Raw genomic sequence first — 15,920 nt, 5'->3', positions numbered from 1 at the left:
CACAGTGAAAACCACTTGATCAAATTACTTTAAAAGCCTCAGAATATTCTGACCACAAATTAGAACTCTGCTGCACTTTAAGTATTCTTTTAGTCTAGATGAATGGCTCCTGCACTGGGGCTGGGGTTTCATGGTGGAATTTCTAACCCAAAGGATGGGCAGTGTGATGACCCAAGTTACAACAGCTGCAAAGTCACTATGACATCTCCTGATTATTCAGTATCTTGAAGGTCCTCTGTCCTCTCTCATTCTGACTGAGGACTCAGAATTAAGAACTTGATCCTGAAAAATCAACAATCCCAACTGGGTAAAGGCCTGAGTAGCCTGCTCTGATCTCACAGCTCCTCCCTGAAGTCCTTTCCAACTCGAGTTCTCCTGTGATCCTGTGAACTTGACAGGCTCAGAAAACTAGAAATAATTCTGACCAAGTTAATCCATGTTATATTTCTCTCTAATAAAGGCAATTTTCTTGCAGATTCTATCATTTTGACAAGTTAGCATTTCAACAGAACTCAATTTTGTAAAGGAAATCCTACAAAGTTTAGTTATAGCAATTTTTTCTAGGGCAAAAAAACTAGATGAGTGATAATGCAACAATATCTTCCATGTTCCTAACCAAGAGAAATGAAATAATTTTGTTGTAATAACCCTGGAGCCATTACCCATGACATGACATTTGGGAGAGAATTAATGACATTAACCATTGGATGGCTTCATCCATGTTTTCCCTCTCTCAGCCTCTTTGTGCCAGAGGAAGTCATGGAGACAGTGCACTGGAAACTATTTGTCTTGTGCCATGCATGTCCTTCCAGTTAGCTCATGCTTCCCAGGACCACCCTGCTCCAGATTAGTCCTTAATCCAAAGAAAATCCCTTCCTAGGGTGACCAGACACTGTTTTCTGCTGCCCAACATCCCTAGGAACAAGCATCCTTGAATGAAAAAGGCTCTCTCAGAACATGTGAGCAGTGCATTTATTGCTCACATGAAGCCACAGACGTGTCACTCCAGCTTTTTTTGGAGACATAAACTGGGTGAAGAACACCCTCAGGATGGTGTGGAGTACTAACACATTTTAATGTTAACACATCCAACCAAAAGAGCCACAGATTTTTGATTCTGGGCAGTAGCTGGCAATGCTGATCAGCTGCATCCAAGTCAGTTTCTCTGTATTGCTCTCCAAAGATTTTATTTGTTGGAGAATCTTGTTACTATTTCCCTTTAACAGGCAGCTGGAGAGAATATTTTAAGCAGGTATGTCTGGTGGGGCTGCAGGAGGCTGGCAAAAGCTCATCTGCAAATAAGTAAAAAAGGAGGACTGTAAAAAAAGTAAAAAAGCTAATCTACAAAAAAAGTAAATCAAGGAGGACTGGGCTCAACTTGCAGCTCTGCAAGCACCAGGAGAAGCCTGGAAATGCCTGGAAATCCTGCACCAGGCAGAGGAGCCATCCAGGAGGGATTTCTGCACTCTGGGTCCTGCATGAGAAGCTCCTGGCAGAATATTTTACCTCGGTACTTTCTGGAGTGCTAAAGTAACTGTAAATATGTCCTGGTGATGCCCCTCCACCAGTGGCACTGAAACCATTTAACCAGGCCATGGCTCTGTGGATCCAAAACACACACACACACACACATTCCTTTTGTTTCCAGGGCCACAGGGATAAATCACCACGAGAACAGCCCCAGCTCTGACACATTAAGAAATTAAGAAAACACCAGTGGAGTCAGTTTGTGGACTGGTGCACTGCAGCCAGTTTGTGACTGCACAAATGGTTCCTGCTAATTAATCAGTTCTTAACAATTTTACTTCAGCATGGTAAAATATTTTAAAACATTTTACTTCATGTTAGTACTGAACTCACTGAAATTATGCTCTTCAAAACTGCTCACAGAGTACAACTACTACATTACTATGCAGACAAACAAGCCACAAAACTTACAAGTGATCAGTATTTTCATATTGAAAAAAAAAAACAAACCCAAAACCCAACAGAAGATCAAAGATCTGCTTCCACAGGCAGATCTACCTGACGTGCCTGACGTGACTCTCAGTTTCTTCCCAGCTCATCTCTTTTAAAGTCTGAAGAGCCTTAATACCAGGTTAGTTTTTCTGCTTTTCTGACATGTATTTTATTGTGTTTTCAGGCTGTGGGAAAAGCTACTTGCAGGATCTGTTAAGCTAATTCCATGTATTCAGTCTAGTAAATCTACTGTTAAACACACCAGATTATTAAAGAACAGGGGAACATTCCAGCTTGGGCAACACAAGTTTTCTTCCTACTAGCACTCCTCTGGGAAAGGCAGAGGAATAGCCATGTAAATGGATAATGTGACTTATAAAAAAGCAGTTACCAACCAATGGCAGCTAGCATTGTGTGGTGGTTCTGCACAGCCTGTTTGTTGGTAGCAGGGGGGCCACAGAGGTTGCCTCTGTGAGAAGCTGCTGGAAGCTTCCACCCTGTCCAGCAGAGCCAGTCCCTGATGGCTCTGAAGAGGGACAGGCTGCTGGCCAGGGCTGGGCCAATGAGAGATGATGGGAATGCCTCTGTGGTAACAGACCTAAGAACAAAAGTGCACAGCTTTTCTTCTAGCCAGAGAAGAGGAGGAGGTGAGAACATGTGAGGGAAACAACACGGAGACACCAAGGTCAGTGGAGAAAGAGGGGGAGGAGGTGCTCCAGGTGCTGGAGCAAAGATTCCTCTGCAGCCGTGGTGAGACCAGGCTGGAGCAGCTGTGCCCCTGCAGCCCCTGGGGATCCATGGGGGATGCAGAGATCCCCCCCCAGCCCCCGGGGAGCCACAGGGGATGCAGAGATCCCCCCCCAGCCCCCGGGGAGCCACAGGGGATGCAGAGATCCCCCCCCAGCCCCCGGGGAGCCACAGGGGATGCAGAGATCCCCCCCCAGCCCCCGGGGAGCCACAGGGGATGCAGAGATCCCCCCCCAGCCCCCGGGGAGCCACAGGGGATGCAGAGATCCCCCCCCAGCCCCCGGGGAGCCACAGGGGATGCAGAGATCCCCCCCCAGCCCCCGGGGAGCCACAGGGGATGCAGAGATCCCCCCCCAGCCCCTGGGGAGCCACAGGGGATGGAGAGATCCACCCACAGCCTGTGGGGATCCCGAGGGGATGCAGAGATCCACCCACAGCCCATGGGGATCCCATCACACTGCAACACCAGGGGATGCACAGATCCCTCCCCAGCCCGTGGCAGAGGTGCCCACACTGCAGAGGGTGGGTGCCTGGAGGAGGCTGTGTTCCAGTGGAAGGCCCCATGGAGAGGGCCCTGCTGCCAGGCTGGAGCAGCCTGTCCTTGCAGGACTACACCCTGTGGCAGAGTGACCCACGCTGCAGCAGTTTTGGGAGCACTGTTTGCCCACGGGAGGGACTCACAGTGCAGCAGTTTTGGGAGCACTGTTTGCCCACGGGAGGGACTCACAGTGCAGCAGTTTTGGGAGCACTGTTTGCCCACGGGAGGGACTCACAGTGCAGCAGTTTTGGGAGCACTGTTTGCCCACGGGAGGGACTCACAGTGCAGCAGTGTTGGGAGCACTGTTTGCCCATGGGAGGGACTCACAGTGCAGCAGTTGTGGCAGGACTGCTGCTCATGAGAGTGGACCCATGCTGGAGAGGTTCATGGAGAAGTGTCTCCTGTGAGAGGGACCCCAGGGTCTCACAGGCAAGGATGCCTCTCCCAGAGCAAGGGAAGAAAAGCTCGGGTGATCAACTGAGCAAGATCCCCACCCTTCTGTTCCCTTGTTGGTGGGAAGGAGGTGGGGGGCTGGGGGGAAAAGGCGCTTCAAGGCCTTATTTTACTTCTTGTTATCCTCCTCTAATTTTGTTAGTAATAAATTCACTTTGCAACTTTAAGTTGGACTTGTTTTGCCCTTGAAGCGTTTTTCTCCCGGTCCTTCTCTCAACTCATGAACCTTTTGTTAATTTTTTTGTCTCTCCTCTGCCCAGCTGTGACAGGGGAGGTTAATCCAGGCTCTCCTGGGTACTGGCATTGGGCCAGTGCCAAACCAGACATGTTGATACTTACTTTTACAAATTTACCATGGAGAAGATATGGAGACTGGAAGTCGTGTTGACAATTGGAATAAGCCATTCCTAACCCCATCCCTGACCCAAATGCAATAGGCCATGTCTTTCCTGTGGAAGAGGCAAGCACAGAGGAAAATGTGAAGTCAAGGAAAGCTGTTTGTTATATATTGTTCTACAAGCACCAAGAAAAAACAAATTACTAGAAGATGCATTCTAGGTATTTTCAAGTTCTAAAATCCTCCAAACCAGCCCACTACAGAAGAAGAGGAGGAACAGTAACACATGTTTAGAACTTAACAGAGAGCAATGTCTGAATTCAAGGTATTACTGAAACTGATTCTGTTTTAAAGCCCAGCTGAAGAACTAAGATCAGTTTTAAAGCCCTGGTGAGGCTGGCATAAACTGATATCTAGGCACAGCTCCAGCGATTTGGCTCAGGCTCTCCTGCCGTTCCAGGATCTGAGCTGAGCACAGGAGGAGCTCAGGGAGGTGCCATGGATAACAACCTTGTTACACAACAGCTAGAAGTTTTGGGAACTCCATTTCAATGCAAAAGACAGGCCAAACAATGGAAGAATTGGTCTAACAAGCTGATTAACCAAAGGCTTCTAGCTGTAACTATAACAGATGGACAGTGGGAAGGCAGGCAGCCAAGATTAATGCAGGGTACTTACTCTTGAAGAAGATGACTGAGAAAACAATTCCTAGGCCAAATCCAGCACCTGTAAGAAGAAATGCACTGGGTGAGGACAAAGATAAAGCAAAGTAATGGAAAATTATTTAGGTCTTTACAGTAAGTCTTTATTCCAACTCAGGAATATCAGACAGTGAACATCAGACTATGACTATCCAGCTACATGTTATTTCAGCACACCCAACCAGAGAGTTCTTACATAACAAATCTGAAAAAACCAATTCTTGTTTTCTTAAGTAACTGTGAGCAGCTAATTCACATTAGAATCCCAACATATGTAATAAGTACATAATCAGAAATATCTGGGGAAAAAAACAGACTCTCCTCCTAGAGAAAGTTCCTGAATTTCTGTCACCATCTACAATGTGGAATTAAAATTTATTTGGCTCATTGTCAGCAAATGAGAAACACTTTAAATGAAAACTTATTGTGTCCTTGAGCTTCAGATTCTGTAGATGAATATCTCATTGTATTTCGTTTATCTCACTCTTTAAGTGCTTCAATGTGTGTCCCGAGGGCAGCAGAACTTTGAAGCTTTGTGTTACCCTATACCTTACAAAGAAAGCTCCAGGCTGCTTATCTTTCACATCCCCAACATTCATTATGGAGCATATTTAAACACATTAGGAATGAATGACTTTTCACATTCTTATATTATGCATAGAAATAACTGCAGCAGTTGAAACAAAATTATTCAGCACCACTAAAAAAACTTGGCATATTTAAAAATAATCTTTCACTTTCCTTGGAAGGTGAGCTTATGATTTTGTGTAAGATGTCAGGCAAGTCTGCAAAACTCCTCTCAGGACCCAATAAATATCATAGTGAAAACTTGCAGCTGGCTGGGCAAATTCTACCTTTAATTATGGCCACTGAAGAGAAGAATTTCAGATAAGGCACAGAAGTACAAAAGTTTGAAAAAAGAAAAAAAATCAGTCATGCACATCCTCATTAAAAAAAACAAACCAAAAGCTTCAGGTTTATTTTGCAGCAAACACATCCTGTTATAGGTTTCAACTCTCTCCTTTCAATACAAGACACGAAATATTATGAGTTTGCTAATTAAAATACATTCTTTTTTATATCCCTAAAAGCACATGTTCCTGTTGAATGCATTAGTAAGTGGGCTGAGTACAGAACAATCCCAAGGAATCCTGTACTCTCGTGGCCTATAGGATGGTGTTTCTTTTTTTTTGTTTTCTTGTGCTCTTCAAAATGTTTTCCTTGTAAAAAGTACATTGATAGTTTCTATTGAAGAACAGACTACTGAAAGAATACCTGACATCCTCAGTACATTAGGATGCACCACCTTGTACATTAACTAAGTATCCCACATTTTTTGTTGATGATAAGCCCCTGAATATTAGGACAGAGGTAAGCAAACATGATCTGAGCAAAGCACCCCACGTTCACTCTCTGTTAGCACTTTACTCTCTGTATTTACTGAGAGCTGGAAAAAGGTTTGAAAACCCTTTTCATTTTACTACAGATTCTCAGTTGTGCCAGAGGTAACTGCTTTACCAGGCCATTACAACTTCGGAGTAGGCTTACAAAACATGCAGGAAGAGCTTTGACCGCCCGCCAGGCAATCCTGACATAACTCCCCCAGACATCTCAGAGCCCAGCGCTGCACTGAAGGTCAGCTTTTCACCCTAATCATTTGCACAGCTAAGGGAAAGTCTGGGATGCTCAGGTGTCTGCTCAGAGCCTCGGGGGTTTGTGCCTTTCACACAGTAAGAGGCTCCTTGGAGCAGCTCGTTCAGAGCCGTGCACTGAGCAATGTTCACCCTGGAGGAGACACCAGGCACAGCTCACCCCTCTAACCCCCTCCCAGCAGAGCCCTCCTGCCCTCCCTGTGCTGCAGTCCAGCTGGTGCGGGCTCTCCCAGTGTTTATGCCACCAAGGAGAATTACTGTCCTCCAGGATCCATCCTGTTTGGTGCCCTGGCCTGGATCCTCTGCCAGCCCGTCCTGAGCTGCTTTGCTTTGGGCTGCTCAGAGCTGATGAGGATTTGCTGGGGGGATTTCTCTGCTCACACAGCACCAGGACTGTTGGAAGTGCCCAGCTCAGCAGCCCTGCCGTGAGGGAGCAATCCTTGTCCTACACTTCCTGTCCCTGGCAAGATCCCCTCTGCCAATCCAAACAGCTTAGCTAATCAATGAGAAATGATTTACAGGATGACAAATCCTGCATCATCTCCATGCATGGCCTGGGCAGTTTCTAATGTCACCACATTTTCCATGTTACCAGTCAAACCCACATTCTTCTCACCAGCCTGGTGCTGAACTGCTTCCTGTCTTGTCTTAACACAGCCCTGCACTAAGGAAGCAGCTATAATTAATACAATTTCTTTCCATTTACTTCCAGAAATTATCATTATCTCGTATTCTCTTCACCCCCTTCAGATGTTCTCTGACATTACAGCCCCTCTGTAAGGGCTGCACTCACATGCCATCAATGCTGCTTCCTGTTGGCCATGGGGGAAGCTACAGGATACACTTAAAAGGTGAAGAATTTATTATTTATGTCAACTGCAATTCAGACTAAGTCTAAAACACAAACTAGGCCTTCCCCCACACCAACACCACTGTTAAACAGATGTGGTCCAGCATGACTGGCTTAGGAAAAACCATTCTGCCTTAAGGAAGCTTTTTCTGAAGCAGCTCATTTGAAGGGATTGTTCTTCTTCATGCAAATGCATTTTTGTGCAATTTTAGAGGCTATCACTGCACTTTATTCCAGCTGTAAGGAGTCTACAGCAACAATGAGTACCAAAAAATGATGGGAGGGTAGCTAAGACCTTGCTTAAGTAATGAAAATGCTACAGAGAAGTGAAGGAGAAGATCTGACAGCTAATGGGTTCTGGCCTTCTGTGCAAGAAGGCAGCTGGAGAAACAAAGCCAAAAAAGCACCTGAGCTTTCCTAATCTCACAGGCAGCCTGGGTCACCCCTCTCCTGACTGAGGCACAGCCTGTGCCCAAAGCCACTGTGATCACAACGCCCCATCCACCAGGAACACCAGCTCTGCCCCTCACACCAGGCACTGCATGTACAGCATCTGCTCTTTTCTACTTGGGTTGAACAGTTAGGAGTTGGTTTTAACTTAAAACCAGAGCCTTCAGCTACATTTAATTCCTTAGCCTGTCTGGCTAAGAACCTCTTTCTGCGGGAAGTTTGTCACTCATCTTCATTCCACTAGAAAGTATTTGTGGTTATGTGGTCATTTCCTGTGTCTCCAAGACCAAGGGGGAGCAAAACCATCTTGCCTCGGGAGCAAAGTAATGCATTTCACTTTAATTCTATATAAAGTTACACCAGAGATAAACAATGGCAGAGCTGATGATGAGTTTTACAGGTTTAAGTTCTCACATGCTCCATTTCCTCTTAAAGAGGCAACATGTCGCTTCAAAGAGCCTCCCACCTGAGCAGGGGACGCTCCAGCTGTTCCTCCTAAAGATCAGCACCTCTAGGCCAGGCTTTAACTTCATAACAATAAAACATGAAAGGTTTATCTTACAATAAAAACAAACGAACACGGAAAAGCAAAGGGCTTGATCCATGCCAGGCACATTTTCCCTCCCTTTCTTGCCTGACAGACTCTTTGGAGGAAAAGGCCACAGGAAAGAGTACAACCCATTTTTCACCTTCTCTGACAGTTTAAAATGTTTAACTAGAAAAACAGCCTCTTCCACCCCACATTCATCACTCCAGCCTAAACTCATTTACAGTGTCAACAGGGGACAGGACACTTGTGTGGACACCTCAGCCCTGCTCCCCCCTGTGCAGCACAGCCACACGGAATTGGCATTAGGCAGCAAGCCCAGGCACCAAACTTTTTCTTTCTCCTTTTTTGGCTCCTGCACCTTCCAAGAAAAACCTCCCAGTACCTCCAATCAATCTAACACACAGGAGAGCACACGCTGTATACCCAACAGGACATCATAAAAGTGTCTCAGAGAGAAACACAAATCTTCAGGATGGGCTCCTGCCCCGTAAGAACATCTGGGAAAAGCTTTTTCTATAAATTTAATCAGCAGTCACTCCAACAGTGATACTACACGGTTCTTCCCTAGGCTACCCAAGTAGCTGCAGGCTGAGGCAGCTACTAACACAGCCACACCTAGATGTACTTTGCTTCAATAGCCTGAAACTTAAAATAGAAGGATTAAAATATGCTCATTGACATCTGGCAGATGTGCTGCTGTTACTATAGCAGCTGGAAGGTTTTCAATTACTTAATCCCAAAATGAAAACTGTTCTTTTCCTTTGCCATTCCACACACACTAATACAAAACTGAGAGCTTCAGCCTCCAATCTTTCTCTGACAAGATACATAAAGAATTGCTTTGTAAAAATGCAGAGGGAAGTTGCCTTTATACACCAGGGCCTTCACAGGGCAGCACTTAGCACCAGTTAGAAATCCGAGACCATGAAATCACTTATTTACAGAGAGAATTAATTTTAAGCAGACTCTTTGCAAGGTCTTAGTGGCAGGAATCAGATTTTCTTCAAACACCAACTTTGAAGCTTTCATTCCCATCTCCCCTGTGGTGTGGATTGTTTGCAGAGCAGACAGAAAAATGAGCATGGACGCTAGAAGAAAACAGTGAAATTATATACCAAGTACTCAAGGAAGAAGCAGAAAAAAAGAGAGTTTTGTTTTATACTGGCATCTGACTGTAGTAACAGAGAAAAATTGGAATAACAAAATATTAATATCCAAATATCATTATAATCAAAAATCCCAACATGCTTTCAGGGGTTGCTTTCACCCTGAAGCACTCAGGGTCAGGTCAAGTGCTGCTCAAAGGCAAACCCTGGGTAAACACCAGCACTGCTGCAGAGGCACAGGCAGCAGCACCAAGGGACATCTGTGATGTCCCAAGGAACCACTGACACCAGAAACTCTAACCCCACACCACAGTGACCCGGCACCAGAAACTCCAACCCCACACCACAGTGACCCGGCACCAGAAACTCCAACCCCACACCACAGTGACCCGGCACCAGAAACTCCAACCCCACACCACAGTGACCCGGCACCAGAAACTCCAACCCCACACCACAGTGACCCGGCACCAGAAACTCCAACCCCACACCACAGTGACCCGGCACCAGAAACTCCAACCTCACACCACAGACTGGTGAATGAACTGTGAGACCTGAGGGCATGAACGTTTTCTCCCTCCTTTAAAAGGGGAAGGGAACAGCAGTGGAAGCTGCTCTCACACGGTGCAACTTCCCTGTGAAGGTGGGGAGGCCCTGGCACAGATTTCCCAGAGAAGCTGGGACTGCCCTGTGCCTGGAAGTGTCCAGGGCCAGGTTGGACTGGGTGAGCTTTAGATGCCTCCTACCCCAAACCATTCTGGGATTCTGTGATCAGTGATGCACCAAGCTTTTACACAAATCAGGACTGTGGTTGCTTTAGAAGCTCCTGGATAAGAAATCAGCAATTTTCTCATAACACAGAAAACACCCCTCTGACAGGAAACTTTACCTTATCTTACTGCAATTACATGTTCTGCTAATAAAAACAGTAACATTGCTGAAAAGAAAGATTTAGCAGGAGTAAACACCACTCTCAGGGCTTTTGCAGCCCAGCTGTGAGGGTTGGCAATGCTGCTGCTTCACACCCACCCAGCACAGGCTGGCCAGTACTGACGTCTGCTGGCCCAGCTCAGAAGCAGAGGCAACTGAGAGCAAGAAGAGTTTCAGGGGTGTCTCACTGGCAGGAGTGAACAGAAAAGGAGCCTGATCCTTCTCAAACCTCTCTCTGTTCATTTATTATCACCAAGGATGTGCCAGAAGTCCTGAAAGGATTTTCTCAAAAAACTGTTTCTGATATAAAAAAACAACAGAAGTCTTGTTCCCACCTAGTGCTGTGAGTTCTCAAGGAGCAAACTTCAGGATATCACTTGGCTGCAGTCCCTCTCCCCTGGGCACTGCCACTGCATGCCACCTCCAAGAAAGGCAGAGCTGGCACCTCACCAATGCACCAATGCTGAGGTTCAGGAAGTTGGGGTGTTTTGGGCTCGTTTCCCATGGAGCAGGCTCAGGAGGTCTGGGCTTTGCAGAGGCTGCAGATGGATTGTCACAGCTCTGCTCTCAGGTTCTCTTGGTAGCTCCAAGGACCACCAAGAGCAGGCTGGCACAGCTGGTGGGGCACAGCCCAGCAGGGCACAGCTGCCTGACTCACCCAGAGCCAGCCAAGGGAACAGCAGGGCACAATGCACTTAGGGCAGACCTGGGTTCCTGAAGAGTTTCCTGTCTTTTTCTGCCAACAGAAGATAATACCCCTTAATTTGTAAATGGACATTGTATTCAGAGCTCTGCTAACATCATTACTAAAAACTGCTGTTAGATTTTGGACTAAAAGCCTATTCTCAGAACAGCACTGCCCACCTCTTCCAAGGAAAACATTTTTTATTGTCTGTACTGCCTCCCTGCACAGCCTGAGCCATGAGCAGTTCATATTTACACTACTTGGTCTGCTGCAAGACACAACTAGTAGAGCTGGATCTTCTGTACAACCAGGAAAAATAACTTGAGGTTCCAACAAAGCTCACACAACAATGCAGCTGCGTGCTCACATAATATCCATGTTCTCCAGCACTAAAAACAAAACCCCAAAGGAGTTTGGAACAAGCCTTCTGGCCTGGTAGCAAAGACTGGATGGCATGATACAACTGCCAAGCAAAAAAAACACTTCAAAACAGGAATTTCAGGATTTTTGTATATTTACACAAAGTCTAATCCAGTTTTCAGAAAGTGTAATCAAGTTTTATCACTATATAGACTGACTTTATCCTACTCATAACCATGTGAAGGATTATTTAAAAATACTGACATTACAATCCATACAATGATTCTTCCTGAAATATCCAATCTGTGGAATGACACAAACAATACAATTTCATCCTTGCCATTAACAGAACAGCTATTCAAGCAGACCAGATGATGAAAGGCAGAAAAAATCATGTTAACAGTTGCAGAATTCAAAGTGCCCTTTTCTTTAAAAAAAAATCCCTATTAAATGGAAATTAGAAGCATTTTATTTTCAGATGTCAAAACAGAGGATTAGAGGAAAATGAAATCACTACAATGGGTTATTTACAAGCTTCCAGGCTGAATTTTGGTCAATCACAGACATACATCAAAACATTTCTCTCCTGAAAAAAAAATTAACCTCAACACAGCAACTTCACACACACACAAGCCAAGAAGCAAACAGCTTCCCTAGGATTACCTTCCAGTATCAGGAAAATTGCAGCCTTCAACTCATTTAAAACAACAACAGCTTGAAAACAAACCAAGGCATGAGGGCACATAAACCTCCCTCTCTTCCACCCTGCTCCTTATTGCTTCTCTGTCCCCTGGAAACAGCACATATTTAATTTGTCCAAAATTACAGCCTTTCAACAACAAAAAACACCTCTGTCAATCTTCTGTGAGTAATTGTCCTTCCAAATAAACAGCCATGAACTATCAATCAGTTAAACAAACAAACCAACCCTTTGAACAGGGTTTGGAGCCTGCAGGGTGGAGGAAGACCACAGCAGTGTTTACTTCATCTGCCCTCCTCTGCAGAGCCCTGCAGATGAAAAGGAAGAAATGGCTCTGAAGGCTGGAGAGGACACAGGAACTGAGGAAGCTTAGCAAGCTGGGAAGGAGAAGAAAGCCAGGCCAGTTCAAGTCTCTGTTCCCACCTGCCAAACAAACAGGTTTTCTGCAAGAAAGTAACAAGTAGCTTTTCTGCATCAAAATCAGAATGAAAAAAAGGAACAGAAAGTTAAATTATTTAAATGACTGCCTGGGTGAAAAGCCCTGAGGATGGTGCAAAGGCAGAGCCAGCAGGACCTGGATTGTGCCAGAAAACCCCCGGGTCAGCTAAGAAAGCACAAGCCAGTCCTCTGCACACAAACACTGAGCTCACAACTACCTCTGGAATGGAAGAGGAACAAAACCACCTGGATACAGCCTCATCGTTAGCAAAACACATAAATATCATGCCAATAAAAATGAGGTGACCACAAGCTCCATGTAACAATGGCTCAATGTTCTGAGCAGGCATAAAAAGGTTTACCTACTCTTTGAAATGAAATCCTGTCCTAACAACGCCTGACAACATCCTCTGTTTGGAACTAACAGGAAAAAGTTAATACTAAATTACAAGATCCACACAGGTAGTGACCAAGAACTCAAAAGCATAATACAGCATTTCAAAAGATGCAACACAAGATAAATATTTATTTTGGAAGCTTTAGTGGCAGGAGATCAAGTTTTTTTCAGGAGCCTGGTCTCCAACTAAAACAGTATTGCACAACTACAAACAGAGCTAAGGACAAACCCTGACTTACACAGGGAATCCTGATGGGCTAAGGACAGGCAGCACAGCCCCAGCTGGAATTTAAACCACATTTTTGCTAATAAAGCCAGCCTGGGAGCTCTACCTCCCCTTCTCACCCTTTTCTGTTTCCCATGTCCCACCAGCCCTCAAACCAATCCACAGGAGTTATCTGCCCACAGCTCTCACAGACACTGGGAAATGTTGTGCATGCACAGCTCCAGAAATTCAGTGCTTTCCTTTATTTAGAGAGTCTGGAATGGGAAAACACTGGGCTAATCACAATGTTTGTTTTTCCCCAGCCATTGGCTGGGAAGATCTCCCTGGCTGTAGCACTTGGGAAGGATGTAAAGGAGTGTTTGGGAAGGAAATTGTGGCCACCAAAGGGAAAAGTCTGACAAAGTTTACCAAGCCCTGTATCCCATGTAACAACTAAATCCTCAAGTAAAAAAAATTATTTTCTTTCCTTCTTTCTTTCCAGTACAACAACCACCCTTGATAATTTATATTGGAAACTCCAGCAAAGTTTGCAGTAATATCACAAAACCAATCAACCCAACCACTCACAGTTTTAATGTCCCTACAGAGAAAACAATCATTCCCAGTGGGATACCACAGAAAAATGTGTGTTGTCAGCACACAATTCATGCAGGAGGTTGCCAGCACAAATGCTTCAGCTACTGATCATCTGTAAAAGCACACAAACCAGAAAAGTGCCCTCACACAGGAACAGAACCACGTGTCTGAGCCCACCCCACTGGGTTTGGTGAGAAGATAAAGAGATGCAGCACAGGTGACCCTTTTGGGCAGCCTGATGGAAAACAGGAATTTGCCTGAGATCTCTCCTCAGCATCCTCGTGATGCCAACACTGGGAATCCTCAGAGCAGAGCCCCTGTGCACAAGGCAAAGCAGGTTCTCATTCTTCTGTTGCCCCTTCAGGCTGGAAGAAAACACCAAATTGAAACTAAATGCCACAGCAGAGCCAGGAGTGCAGGGGACAGGAGGTGACAGGCTGAGGGCAGGGGACAGGAGGTGACAGGCTGAGGGCTGCACACACCTGGAGGACAGGGCTGTGCAGAGGGACTGGGCAAGCTCCAGGAGGGGCCCATGGGAATCCCATGAGGTTTAACAAGAGCAGGTGCTGCACATGGGTCAGGACAGCCCCCAGGATCAATCCAGGCTGAGGGATGGAGAGATGAGGAGCAGCCCTAGAGAGAAGGAGCTGGACACGACCCAGGCAGAAACTCCCCGTGCCCTGGGCTGATCCCCCAGTGTGGGCAGCAGGAAAGGGGGGGTTCTGCCCCTCTGCCCCACTCAGGTGAGACCCCAGCCCTGGAAGGACCTGGAGCTGCTGGAGAGCCCAGAGGAGGCACCAGGAAGATCAGAGGGATGGAGCAGCTCTGCTGGGAGGAAAGGCTGAGAGAATTGAGATTGTTCAGCCTGGAAAAAAAGAAGGTTTTGGGGTGACCTCATTGCAGCCTTCCAGTACCTGAAGGGAGCTGACAGGAAAGAGGGAAAGAAACTGTTTGCAAGGGCCTGGAGAGACAGGACAAGGGGAAATGGCTTCCCAATGACAGAGGCAGGATATGGTTGGATAATGTGAAAAAATTCTTCCCTGTGAGGGTGGTAAGGCCCTGTGAGGATTCCCCAGGGCAGCTGTGGCTGCACCTGGATCCCTGGCAGTGTCCAAGGCCCGGCTGGGAGGGGCCGGGGCCAGGCGGGAAGGGGCTGGGAGCACCCTGGGACAGTGGAAGGTGTCCCTGCCATGGCAGGGGTGGGACAAGATGAGTTGTAAGGGCCCTTCCAGCACAAACCACTCTGGGATTCTGTGAAATCAACCCCGTATCCACTTCCTTCAGCCTCCAGGGCAGAGGATGTACAGGATTCTGACATGTACAGCTGCAGCATGGAACAAGTTCTTGTTTATAATTTGGCATACTTAATATTTTATGATAAAGCAACCAATGCTATGGAAACATAAACATGTCCAGATATGTTTGTCAGACAAACCTGAGTAGAATTTCATAAGGAAAAACACTGCTCTGGAGCACTTGACACTTTTCAAAGGTCTGCTATAAACAATGGAAGTTTCAGTTTACTTAAAATTATTAAACATCTTTTCTAATGGAAAAGTATTAGGCAACTAAAACCCCCGAGTTCCTCATCAGCTTTCAAGCACAAGGCCCCTGCAGCCTCAAGAAATAAACATTCACATTTCCCAGATATTATTTATGGTTCTAAAAGAGACATCTGCACCAACATGGAACGACACATTGTGTCAGACACTGCATTTCTTGCTGTACACACTGCATTTGAAGATTTGGCTTTGTAAACACATTTTGTGAAGCCACAAGCTCTGCGTGGTGTCACTTTGCAGCCGGTCACAGGGTGAGCATGGTGCTGCCACCAGAGCCACCGCCACCCCTACACCTCACAGCGCTCAGGGAAACCTCGGCAATGCTCTGCTGCACAAAACTGAGGCACGTGCATAACTCTCACTTTAAGGACAAATAAATACGGGAAAAAACCACCAGCACTGTTCCCCTGCTTGACGAAAAGGCAGAGCTACAGGGCTGGGACAGGGACGGCGCTTCTCAATGTCACACTCCACACGCTGTACAAGTGACACGTGCCAAAGCCCTCAGCGTGTCACGCTGCCTATTGCCTTTAATAAACGCAGCCCCTCGCACACGGAGCGGGGTGAGCGGCTCTGCACACACCGATTCCAAACCCACCGGCGCCGCAAAGCCGCAGGCGGCCGAGGTCGGGCACGCCAGGAGCCGGTGGTGCCTGCCCGCCGCTCATTCATTCCGCCCCGATTTCCTGCGGATCCCAAGTCTCCC

General features: G+C 46.4%; 1 protein-coding gene across 1 annotated transcript in view; it reads right to left on the bottom strand.

The window, feature by feature from the left end:
• Window positions 1-15,920, bottom strand: part of MICOS10 (mitochondrial contact site and cristae organizing system subunit 10) — a 17,002-nt gene that overhangs the window by 743 nt on the left and 339 nt on the right. The window contains exons 2-3 of the mRNA XM_005428151.3: window positions 4,713-4,760; window positions 4,037-4,146 (exon numbers count right to left, since the gene is read on the bottom strand). Of these exons, the coding sequence (XP_005428208.1) occupies window positions 4,037-4,146; window positions 4,713-4,760 (158 nt within the window). The remainder of the gene's footprint in view (window positions 1-4,036; window positions 4,147-4,712; window positions 4,761-15,920) is intronic.

This window comes from Geospiza fortis, unplaced genomic scaffold, assembly GCF_000277835.1.
Source record: "Geospiza fortis unplaced genomic scaffold, GeoFor_1.0 scaffold353, whole genome shotgun sequence".
NCBI lineage: Eukaryota > Metazoa > Chordata > Aves > Passeriformes > Thraupidae > Geospiza > Geospiza fortis.
Note: the sequence above shows the minus strand (reverse complement) of the source record. Positions and strands in the feature narration are given on the sequence as shown.